Raw genomic sequence first — 12,997 nt, forward strand, 5'->3', positions numbered from 1 at the left:
GCCAAAGCTTTAATTGCACCCAGTCACCTGGATCAAAGCAAGCAATGTAACAATTGGGAGTTAGGGAAGGCAAAGAGAAAGAGAGAGTTAAAGAAAAAGGGAGGGTTGAATGAGAGAGAGAGAGAGAGAGAGAGAGAGAGAGAAAGAGAGAGAGGGGGGGGAGAGAGGGAGGGAGGGAGGGAGAGAGAGAGAGGGAGAGAGGGAGAGAGAGAGAGGGAGGGAGGGAGGAAGAGAGAGGAAGAGAGGGAGGGAGGGAGAGAGAGAGAGAGAGAGAGAGAGAGAGAGAGAGAGAGAGAGAGAGAGAGAGAGAGAGAGAGAGAGAGAGAGAGAGAGAGAGAGAGAGAGAGAGAGAGGCTTAGTTAAAGGATCAGTGGAAAATCTGTAGAAATGATGTAAGAGAAAGCGAAGGCGGGGATTGGAGTAGGCAGTGTAAGGCTGAAACTATAAAAACTCTGAAAAAAAGCTCAGCATCAGGGCAAAGTTAGGGAGAAAGACCATAGCAACGTCTCTTTCAGATTTGGATCTCTTGAATTTTGAACAAGGTAAGCAAACTAAAGACGTGGAGAAATTCTTTAAGAAAAAAACTCTAATCTATTTCCACAGATTCTCTGCTGTTTCATTTATTTGTCAGTTTTACTAAATTTAAAATAACCCTATTGCTAGCAGACCATGAAAATTCTATTTCCACTACATATGCAATGAGTTGGGATTTAAAAGACTGTTTCCAAAGTGTATATCTAGGGCATAAACTAATTGAATGCATTTTGGCTTTTCATAGATTTCACAAAAAAAAAAAAAAAACAAAAACAACCTCAATGCTTTCCCCTATTTCCAAAAGAGTGATTAAAAACTGTTAAGTTACTGGTTCAAGCTGCTTGTTGCTGCTCTTTTAAAAATTTGTTTAATTTGTTGTTTGATGTTTATAATTCTTGAAAATAAAAGTTGCATAAATTTGTTAGCTTGAAAAACTTGTTGCAAAGTAGCTTTCCCTTTATGTTTTATTCTCCTAATCCACGGATAAGAAATGTGATTTAATGAAATAAATGAAATATTGATGAGTTTTTTTAATGAACTCTGCTATCTTAAATGTTAGCAATGCACTATGAAATTTGAAACTAATTGTGCGTGCGTGTGTGCATGTGTGCGTGTGTGTGTGTGTGTGTGTGTGTGTATTTCAGTTTGAGATCTAAGCTTTAAGCTTTGTTCTTTTGGTTTCCTTTTGAAGTAAATATAAAAATTTAAACAAAGGTTTTTTGGGTTTTTTTGAGGGAGTTTGCATATGTTTGTCTATATGTGTATGTATGTATTTACATATGTGTATATACTTACATGTATGTATATATTGACACACATGTGTGTATATAGACACGTGTGTGTACTTATTTCAACATATTTACAATACTAGAAAAATTATTGATTATTGTTGGGACAGAATGACTGACTCCAGGTTTGGAGGCATTTATGGTACCCAGAATTATAAACCTACACACTACCCCCAGAAGATGAGGGTCTCTCACAGGTGACGAGGTTTTCTTCAAGTCTTTAGAGCTTATGGGACAGTATCTGACAGTCCATAAAAGGCAATTCTCTCCTCATCAGAACTCTTCTTCTGCACCCTGCTAGACTTTCTAATAAAGACTCCTGTGGCCAGATGGTCATCCAAGTGACTCTGATGTATACTGATTGACATCTGAACCCCTTTCTGCAGGCAGTCTTCTACTTTGTCCTTCTACCTTGTTCTAGGTCTTCTGATATACATTTTTCCAATGCCATGGATATTCCCATCCTTTCTTTATTGCACCTTAGCACATTTGTGTGTTCTCTCCCTTTGTAAGCATCTATAAGTGCATATATAAGCATGAGTATGTACATAAAATACACGTATGCACATTTATGTTTATGTACACTGTTGATATGCAAGGAGGCAAATGTGTGCATAAGCACATATCTGGGCACATCCACCTAAATCTATTCACGTTTACATTTGCATTATTGTAGGTACTTATCTCCTATATCCAAGCTCTGGTAGAGAAGTAAAAATTCATTAATAACTGATGGTGCCTGGGGCCCAGATTCATCAGCTGATCTGCTGTGTTTTGAAGGCTTGTTTGATGCAAAGTTGTTAACAAACTCTAAGACATGGGACTGGGTCAGGAGAGCCACTCCACTCCTGGTCCTTACTCTGCCAATGGATTGTTGCATATCATCAGGCAAATGACCAATACTGCTTTATTTTCTATCTAGAAAGTGGGCTTAGGGTGCTCACTGAAGGCTCTCTATGGTCTATTCAACCATGAATTTCTGTGATGGGAAAGAATTGATGTTATATTATGAAAGAGGCAGAGTAACAGAGTAGATTAAAGGGCTGAACTTGGAGTCAGAGGGATCTGAGTTCAAGTCATCCTTCTAAAATTGCTGTAGACCACGGGTGTCACATAACCCGTCAATTCCCCTGGTACCTTTTTAAGACTTTAATTGCAGAAAGTTGTTCAATATGCATTAGTAGAAGGAGTTTCCACTTTGTAAGTTCTCTGCACCAGTGAAATTAGAAATCCAGACCAAGAACATAAGTAAGCAAGTCTGATGAGAATGTGCATGAGACTGATAGCATCATAGGCTCTAGAATAACGCCCATCTTGCTTTTAGATGTTCATTGGCACGCTAGGGAGATTGTTACATGGTACCATGCAAGGACATTCTCTTTTTATTTCCCTGGTGTTTTATGTTGTTTTCTACATGTCTAAGAAGTTGGCAATTTCCCAGGAATATTCAGACTTAAACATCCAGGAGGGTTAAACTTTTCACTCCCTCTGCATTCTGATCTACAATTAATGAGAGCAGTTTTCCAATCTCAGACCATCACCTTCCTAAATCCTCCTTGGACAAAGCCTTTCCTAACCTGTCATTTTGTGCCTGGTGTTGTCTCCTATCCCTCTGCCAATAGCCCCAAATCTGGGACCGGGAACCACTGAGCACTGGGGATTCACAACTTCAGAGGTAAGAAAGAGAATTAAAGTTTTGTTTTAAAATTTGAAAAGAAAAACACATTGAAGTAATTAGAGATATTTTGGACAGCTGGCACAATGAGATGGTGAATGCAGAAGTGATTGAAAAGCTGAGAGTTTGCTGGCAATGGATGGTAATGTAATCAAATGTTTGCTTTCCACAATGCATACCAGGGTGATTTTATCCCCGTCATTTATTCTGCCCTCCTCTGCTACATATACAATGAACTCTTCATGATTGGCCAAGCCATTTTTCTGGGTGGGGATGATCCAGTGGCAGCTGGATCAGTCCTGTTCTCCATTCAGTGTGGGTTTTCTTTCACACTTTCTCAGTTGACTCGCTCTGAATATGCCAGGCAGCCTAGCAGAACCTAGAGGGCCAGTCTGCATTCTGTGGCAACCTCATTCAGTAACTCAAGCAATCCCCCCTCCCCTCATTCAGCCACAAGAAAATGCTTTTTAAGCAAAACTACGAATTTTCCTTCCTCCTTCCCACCCAAGTAAAGGATAAGCCAAATAAGAATGTTTAAGAAGACGAAGCAACCCTGCTCAGGGAGACTTTGCCTGAGCCTGGGAAGTGATGCTGCCTATCCCATCACACAGTAGGGAGCAGAGAGTAATTGAGCAGGAGAGCAATTCCAGAAGCCTTCCAACAGTATTTCATAGAATCACACTTACTCATTTTGGCATTTTCTGCATCTTCTGCCCTACACCTGGGTTGAAATGTGATTTTAAAAAGCAGATGTCCCAAACAGAAGTTAACGTTCACACTTCCTTAATTCCCCCTCCACCATTACTCCTCACCATGAGTATGAACTCAGAGACCCAAGGTAGGCAAACGCAAGTTAGAGACCAAGATCCAGGCTGGGTTCTTCCACCAAATTCTTCAGACACAATTCATTATTCTGTGTCTCTCTTTCCTCATCAGGAAAATGGGAACAATATTTGTTCTGGCCTTCCTGCCCTACAGGGTTGTTGTAAGATCACATTATTGAACATGAAGGTGATTTGAAATACGTTGTTTGGGTTTTTCCAAATGTTTTTGTGCTTAAACAGTGTGTATGGGCATGTGTGAGCATGTACATGTGTGTAGGGGTATATATGTATCTGTGTACACATGCAACAGAACCTGTTATTTTTTTAGTGAAGGGAATTCCTTATGTGTGAACTCTCTCCACTGCTTTGGATCAACTATTAATTTGTAACTCACTTGAAGTACTTCCTGGGAGCTGCTTACTTTGCTTGTAATTGGTCCATTTCAGAGACTGGACTTAAAGACAACTCTTTGTAATTCCAACATTAGCCCCCAAGCTGCTAATTTGTGGTTATTCTTTATCAGTTTTCTTTATCAATCCAAACGTACCCTTGGATATCTGAGACGTGTGGTACTTTGTTTTTTCATTATTGGTTTTCCAAGTCTTCTATGTACATTTTTTTCAGAGATCATGGTACAAATCATATTTCTTGGTTTAATCCAATCAACCAGACAAGGTATGGAAGATGTGTGGGTCTTTTTTTAACATCATAGCACATTATCTGGATGTTTCTAATTATTGGACCAATAGGAATCTTGGCTTCTCTTTAGGAATATTTTCTATAAATAAGCTCTACTATATTTGCCCTTGTGTCAATATATACCCAGCTCACCAAAGAAGCTCATGTAGAAATTGACTCCAGTGGCCTAGGCATTCAAGTTTCTTTTTGCCCCCATAATGGGCAGGATTATTAAATAGGAAAGTGCCCTCTTTAGATCAAACTAAAACTATGCCACCAGAATGAGGCTGTACACCAGGAGATGACATTATAATTATGATACACCTCAAATGAGGACCCCCTGGCACTTCTGGTAACCACCAAGTGCCTTTGGATGCCAAGACCAAGCGGGAGGCAGGAAAATTCTGGGCTACACTGTTGACTGGATGATTCTTGTTCTGTCTTATCTGGTATTACCTCCATTTTGATGTTATTCTCTTTAAATCCCAAAGGTTGGTTGCAACCAACTCCTTTTTCCCAGATGATAAGTGACAATGATAAAGAGGAAAAAGCCAAGAGACCAGAATAGATACATGCTCAATAGATATTTTCCCATGGTAATGATTTCCCAAGTTGTCTACTTAATGCGGTTTCTGAAAAAAAAGGGGAGGAAATGCTACAAATAGAATAAATGACATAAAAAAAGGTGATTATTTCAGTTTGGAACAAGAAGGGAACCTTTGTTTGTTTTTTTTTATTAACGTGTGAATAAATCCTCTCTTAAAAAGAGCAAGACAAGAATGCCCAGACCTAATAAACACTACATTGCTAATCACTGCTCACATACAGAGAGGACATATGGCTTCATAGAGACTCCTTTCCAATGAGGAGACATCTTAGAGCCTTTCAACCTAAAACCATGTGACGATAGTCAGAGATGTGGCCCGGAAGTAGTAATGTTGTCAGTGAAATTGTCTCCTATTTTAGTCTCCTATAAAGAAATGGCTTGAGTAGTCTGACCTTATGCCTCAGTTTCCGACATTTTCTAGTTCTATCCTCCTCCAGGGTTCTCTGGTCCACTTCTAGTTAAATCCCCAATGGTACTGGAGTTTATGGGGTCAGAGAGCATGAGCTGGAAGGGCTCTCAGAAGACAACTAATTTAACATTCTTATTTTACAAATGATCACAGAACTAGATATGGAAAAGGACCCTCTAAGTTATCTGTTCCAACCATCTTATTTTACAGATAAGGAAACTGAGACTGAGAAGGTAGAGTTGCTCAAGCATCCGAGATGGAATTTCAGCCCAGGTCTTCTGACTCCTTATTCACTTTACCTCAGTGTCTATTGACATGACCTCTCCCAATTAAAGGAAAAAGTGAATTGATCATATAGTATAAATGACAAATAGCAAGAGATAGTCCATATGCAGCATGTTATCCTTAGGATGCCAAGAGTGTGTAATAAAGAATCCCAGCACTTCAGGTAATCCTCCTGTATTCAAAACATAGGAGGACATGGGCAAGATCTGCATAGGACAGACAGGGATAGACTGCAGTCTGAAATGAGAAAGGGAATGTTTACCAACCTGGCTGAAATCACCCATATATTGGTATTCTGGAGCATGGAATGGCAAACTCATTGGCCTTATAGGCCTCAGCCCTTGCTTTTTAACACCTCCAGCCCCCTCATCATTATTCCATTAGGGCTATTAGGGAGATTCTGGGCATTCATAAACCAGCTGGAAGGAAGGAGGAGCCAAAGATTTTAAAAACAGTCTGTCCTCAGCTGTCTTGCTCTCACACAAGCAATGACCATAACAATCCAGGTAGTTTATTTATGTGGGATGATTTCCTTCCCCCAAACATAAAACAGCGATACTTTGAGGTTGAAAAAACAACAGTCATTATCCATTGGCTTCATCAACAGACAAATAAATAAGAATTCTTCAGGCATTTGCAGATACCTTCTACTCCTTGCCAGAAAGATCTCATTCATTCATTAAATTAGGGTTGCTGAGAACTAAGTAGGTTAGTGAAATCCTACATCTCATGGTTTTCCATGCCTGAGCATCTATGCATAGTGTTTGTGTCCAAAACCTAGTTCTGTTGCCATCCTGTGTTGAAAAACATCTCTGTGGGCTGTGGACATCTAGGCAAAAGACATGGGTGTTGATTTTTTCCTGTATGGGTTAACGACAAAAAATATCCTTTTAAAAATTTCTGAGTGGCTTTGAATCAAAGACGGCAGATAAGAGATTCAGTTCAGTCAACCCATTTTCAGTTAGAGCAGAAATGTGCCTGATTCTAAAGTGAGAAGTTTTCTCTAAAATAATCAGGACAGAACACTAGTTTGAAAAAAACTCAGTCGGTGGGGATGGATGTACCTTTAATGAAACTATAATAGGGAGTGAGTATGGTCCACGGTGAAGCTTGATCCCACTTGCCACATCACGACAAACCTTCTACTCTCTTGCTGACTCTTCCTAGAGAGAGAGTGGCATTCAGAGCTGTAAAGTATTCCAGACATGGCAGGACCAAGGCAAAGTACAGAGTGACTCTCGTCTGTCATTACTGGAAGTTCCGCTCTTCATTGAGCCCAAGTTCACGTTAGCTTTTTTTGGCTTGTAACTCATGTTCATTATTCACATTAAGCTTGCATTTCCCTACCTCTGCCTCTCATCCCTATCCTTTTATTTTTCAAGCTCTGCCTCTGTCTCCTCCTTCCTTTTCTTATGATACTGATTTTTTGTGCCCACATTGAACATTTGCATTTAATGCTTTGATAATTCATCTCATTGGATCTGGCCTCCAATTCCAGCTACTTGAGATCTTGACCCCATTTTTTGTCATCTACATATTTGCTATTCCATTCATTCAAGTCACTAATAAAATTATTAAACAGCATCCCAGGGGCATTTCCCAAGAGACTGCCAACCAAGTTTGCATTAAATTTTGACCACTGCTCTTTGATTTCTCCCATTTAACCAATTCTACATCTTTATTATTACTTCTTCACTACTAGAATAGTGTTTGACATTTTATGAGAAGTGCCATTAAAATATAAGTTAATTCTTTCTGAGAATTTCCCAGATCTCTTAGCTAGCAACCTTGTCAAAAAAACATAAAAAATATATTGTTTCTCATATATGATTGTGAGAGACTGAGAATAATTGGTTTTCTAGAAAGATTAAGGAAATGAAAAGGAGCCCCAAAATAGGAGTAAGATGCCACAGTTGAACTTGCCTTATTTCCCATTTTCCTTAAGCTGATGACTGACTTCATGTTTCCAATATCACCTCCAAATTCATTGCTACAGATGTGATCAGGATTTTATCAGTATCAGCATTAGATCATTCTTATTCAATCAAATACTTATTTGAAAGCACCATCTTAGTTGGAGCTAAGTTTCAGACAGCATGTTTAATTAATAGCTTACCACATTCCCCTGTCTGGAGATTGCCTCAATATTGTCTTATAAATAAAACCAGAGATTGGGAAGATTCTGCCTTTCCCTCCACACTGAGGTTCAAAGTAGGAAGGGAAAAGGGTTTTATACCAAATAATTTCTAGTTTTTTGGATGAAGGAGAAAATAGCATAAAGAGCTCTGCAGCTGAAGTCAAAAGACCTGAGTTGAAATTCCACCAACAGTATGAACTAGTCTATTATCAGGGATGGTGGTAGTAGTTGCAGGAACAGTGGGAGCTGTGGTCAATCAGATTAACTTTTCTACTGTATTTAGACTTATCTCCTAGGTTTTAAATTCCTCTGACAATTAAACTTTTGTGAAAAGTTTAAACATGATAAAATATAGGAAGGTGTCTTTTTCAAATTTGATTCCAGAAATCTTTATTTCATGACCATTGCTAACAAGCTACTATGCCTAGCCCACAAGGGAAGGAGACTAAGAATGTGTATTCTCGGGGATCCAACATTCTACTCGAGGAGAAAGCATGTATATATTTCAGTAAACAAAAACTACATACAAATTAATGCAAGACTGGAGGTGTTCAATACAGTTATGGGGAATCAGAAATGATTTAAATAAGTAATGGCACTTCAGTTGTGGTGTAAAAGAAGTGAGGAAGTGGAGGAGGTCAAGGTGAGGAGGAAAATAGGCATTATAAGGGCACAAAGGATGATTTGAGCAAAGGCACAGAGGTGTGGCTGAGATTCCATATGCAGGTAACAGCTTGGAGTTCAATCTCTCATGGACAAAGCATCCAAAAAGAAAGGAACAGAAAAACGTGCTCCAAAATGTGAGTAAGACCTAGATTGGTTAGAAGTTTAAATACCTTGCTTAGAATGTACATTTTCTCTTAGACTCCAGGGGAACCACTGAAGGTTTTTGAGAAAGGACTGACAAGTTCAGCCCTGTGCCTTCAGAAGATGACTTTGGTAACCATGTGGCACATGCCTTGGAGAAAATAGAAATAGCCAGCAGGTAGGTTGAGTAGAAAGGCTATGACTAGACCCAAAACGAGGAGACAAATAATAGTCTACTTCTCACAGTGAAATCGGAAATATTTCATTCTGCAGATGGAAAACAAAGTCTGTAAGAGAAAAGAAAAATATTACATTAGTTTGAATAAAGGCTCCATTTTTCTTCCCAGAACTGGTTTGTATAAACTCTGAATGTTTGTAATTAGTGTTATTTTTTTAGTGTATATATCCATATATATGTCCTTGCATAGGTTTCTCATCTAGGGGTGTGGTCAACATTTAGAACTTGCCTATATTTGGGCCAATACTGTGTATTTTTAAATTTTATGATATTTTACTCCCAGAGAGTCTTAAAACATATTACAAACATTGCTTAAAATAGCCCTGCGAATTAAATCTTCTTACTCTCACAGAAACAATTTCATTCATCTTTTCATCATCCTGGAAGGGAGTTTGGTATCTGTAGTGCCATTTTTTGTGTCCACAGGTTTTGTGACTTGACTATGATTATACTATAAGTGAAAGAAAAAGACTAATGTGTAGGTATCCTCCAGTCCAGTGTGGAATCGATTGGTCACTACATGATTTTAACAATTAGGTATAAGAAAAGGGGCTCCAACAGAGCCTGGCCACATCGACCTCATAAATACTATACTTTAGTTGAAATAAGTAGCATTTATTTTTCCTCATAAAATTAGTTATCTACTGTGTGAAGTAATTCATCCTTTCATTGTTTCAGTTCAATTTAGGTGCCATATTGTTCGATTATTACAGGGTTTTCTATATACCTGGTGTCCAAGTCACTACTAATTGGCAGCAAAAGTACAAGATTCATCTTCTGTCTAAGGAGAAGTGACAATACCAGCAGCCAGTGAAAATCACAAAGCACACTTTTGCTAATATTTATCCACAATCTGAGTTATCCCAAAGTGAAACGGCATCTTGAGAGATGATGGATTCCCCTTCCCCAGAGATCCCAAGGTGATTCTGAATGACCTATTTGTTGATAATTTGCTTATAATTTTTTAATAAACACACAGGAATCTCCAACTCAGAGATTCCGTGGTTCCCTTAGGGGTCGCTCACCCCAGTAACTAAGAGATTTCAGTTCTCCAAAATATTTTAAAATATTTTTAAAATTTTACTAACTAACTCACAAGGCTATTCAGTGCTACTATCTTACAATCAATTAAACCATCAATCAGCAAATATTTACCATGTGGAAACTATGTGCCAATCACTGCGCTTGATCATAAGTAGATTTCAAAGTCATGAGCTATTTTTACCCGGTGTGGACAAAACCCTAAAGAAAGGCTAAACTGGGAGAGCCCTTTGCTCCCTCCCTGTCATTTCCTGTGTTTCTAATTTTGCAGGTTTCAGGTTTCATAGGTTCATCAAAATGTGTCTTGTGTGGCAGGTGCCAGGGTGTTTATTTGTATTAGAGTCCCCAGTACTAAATTTAGGTGCCTGGGACTTTTAGATTAAAGGAGACCAGCATGCTTTTAGACCACAGATGTATATTTTTTTCAAATTGACCATTTCTTTTTCTACCCACATCCCCAAGTAATCAGGATGTGGTTATTGCCAAGGTGTGACTGTAACTTTTCAGCACCATGCGGGTATAGGCATCAACATCGATGTGATGGAGGGAGACATCAGGACAACAAGCCTGTAGAGTCTTGTGCAAGCACTGCCTTCCTTGAGCAGGGAGGGAGTTGAAGAATCAGGACAGAGCAGTCATAGTATAAGCCATTTGGGGAAAGACCTCAGAAAATTTTCAGACTATGGTATTTAAGAATATAAGAACAACTGACATAGTTACTTTCCATGAACCTCACAAGCATGACAGATGGGATAGGGGTATTATGATGCACATTTAACAGGTGAGGAAACAATGTCTAAGAGTGCAAGAAATTTCCCCTTTAGTCACATGGCTTGTATATGTCAAGGGTTGGCTTGAACGTGTCAAAGCTAGCATTTGAACCTTGACTTTACATCCGATCTTCTGCCCATTCTGACACTCCCTGCTGCTCTACCATGCTACAGAAAGAGCTGATGAGTAAGAAAGAAACAAGTAAGCAAACATAAGAAAAGTTATGTATGTCATTATTCTATTTCTTTCTTTATGGTGAAGAAAATAAGAGAAGAATGGCAGGAAAGGGATGAATTAGGCTTACTGAACTGGTTCTCTACATGAAGACCACGTGCACTTTTTGTCTTCCATTTGGACCAGATGGCTACAATATTCCCTTTACCATTTGTAGAGATGAGTGATGTTAAAAAAAAAAAAACAAAACAGAATTTTTTTTCCCTAAGTATTCTATGTCAACCTACCTCAATCAGGTGATTACTGAGATACTTGAAAAATATTTGCCATGTTAATGTAAGGCCAGAGGAAAGCAAGCATTCTTTTTTATTGTACTCCCTGATAGAAACGGAAAATGACAAACTTAATCTGTGAACCATAAAACGATAAGATGATAGATCTTAGGATCATAGACCTGGAGCAGGGAGGGAACTCAGAGGCCAATTAGAGTAGCCAACTCATTTTATAGATGAGGAAACGGAGGACCAGGAAGGCTCAGGGATTTGTCCAAGGTCAACCAAGTTGCAAGTGTTAAATGTGAGATCTGAATCCAGGCCCACTAACTCCAAAGGAAGCCCTCTTCCTTTAGGTCACGACAAGGAATACTGGTTTGGAATTTATTCACTGTTATAACTTTTTACTTCATGAAGTTCCTACTCAGATGCATCATCAGGGAATAAACATGACTTGGAATTGCTGGGTTCTACACCATGAGAGTGTCATCGCTGGCTATTCTTAACAAGACCACAAAGCTACAGAGTTGCATCACTAAAGTGGTAGCACTAAGACTGGTCTGGCGTATAGGTCAGAGGGTCTGGCACACCTTCACAAGAGATTCCCTTTGGCCTTTTCTCTTAAGGACAGTAGAGGAGTCAATGAGAATACTCCTTCCCCGAGTGTGAGAGCTCATTCTTTACCATCTACCTTTCTGCGGCTGGTGTTTTTGTTGTTTTCTTTTACATGGCAGCTCTAGAAGAGCTGTGAAATTGTAGAGATGCTCCTGCGTTGTCCCTGAAGGCAGAGGATCACATTTTAAATGGAATGGAATGGAATGAAATTGAATTGAATTTGTTGAAGGCTTTTCCACTAGCCTTGGTTTTGTCACAGCATTTCAGCCACCTTTTAAATGATTTTTATGCCTCCCAACTGTAGGCTGTTGACTCTCTGTGTTCTGTTTTCCAGATGCTGGACTGGAGATTTGTGGCCACTCACTTGATCCTGGCCATTTTCCTGATGCAATGGAGCACTGGAGTTGAAGCAGCACCAGAGGTAATGGAAATGATGTTAGAGTGCCCTAGATATGCTTTTCTTGAAGGGAATTTCAGCCCAAATCTGAACTCTGTGCCTAGTTCAGCAGGAAAATAAATTCCTGGTAACAAAAATTCAAGCAAATTATTGCATTCTTTTGGCTACTTTCCCCCTTTGTTTACCATTGTGAAATAGAAGGTGACAGACTCAAATGTGCATTAATTCAGTTTGTAATTTCATTGCAATTTGAACAAATGAAGGTTGCAGCAGAACAAAGAGAAAGACAAATCTCCATATGCTAACATTAGTTGTCATGACTTGTGCTCCCATCTGAGGGATTCCGGAAGTGTGGAAGACCCTCAGGAGATAAGGTGTGGGTTCTGTATCACTGTTTCTCCAGAACTGAGCATAACATCTTGTACTTGGTAGGCACTTAATTATTATTTGTTTAACAAATTGAATCTGATATATAAATCACAAGAGAAAATTCCTTTTAGTAGACACTAAGTCTGGCTAAAGATAAACCATTCTAAACACAGCCTTTTCTGTGACCATTATAGCTGAGTATTGGTAAAGAGGGGAACTGAGGCTGGCTGGGTTTGTGACTACCTTGATCAGAGTAAAGACATTGACCACCTCATCCACACAGACGGATTGAGATTCTTTTGATTCTTTGATTTGCTTGCTGCATCTGTTGGCCCCTGTATCCACATGCAGTAGATGGGGTCACCCAACGGACCAG

General features: G+C 39.1%; 1 protein-coding gene across 2 annotated transcripts in view; it reads left to right on the forward strand.

Annotated features, from left to right (window-relative positions):
- Window positions 1-300: 300 nt before the first annotated feature.
- The window catches only part of OSTN (osteocrin), a 33,611-nt gene continuing 20,914 nt past the window's right edge, over window positions 301-12,997 (forward strand). The window contains exons 1-2 of one of the 2 annotated variants that reach the window (XM_072618864.1): window positions 301-542; window positions 12,190-12,276. In XM_072618864.1, coding sequence (XP_072474965.1) covers window positions 12,190-12,276 — 87 coding nt within the window. In that variant the 5' untranslated portion in view covers window positions 301-542. The remainder of the gene's footprint in view (window positions 543-12,189; window positions 12,277-12,997) is intronic. The other variant, XM_072618865.1, reaches the window with a different exon arrangement.

The sequence above is a fragment of the Notamacropus eugenii genome, chromosome 6, assembly GCF_028372415.1.
Source record: "Notamacropus eugenii isolate mMacEug1 chromosome 6, mMacEug1.pri_v2, whole genome shotgun sequence".
Taxonomy (NCBI): domain Eukaryota; kingdom Metazoa; phylum Chordata; class Mammalia; order Diprotodontia; family Macropodidae; genus Notamacropus; species Notamacropus eugenii.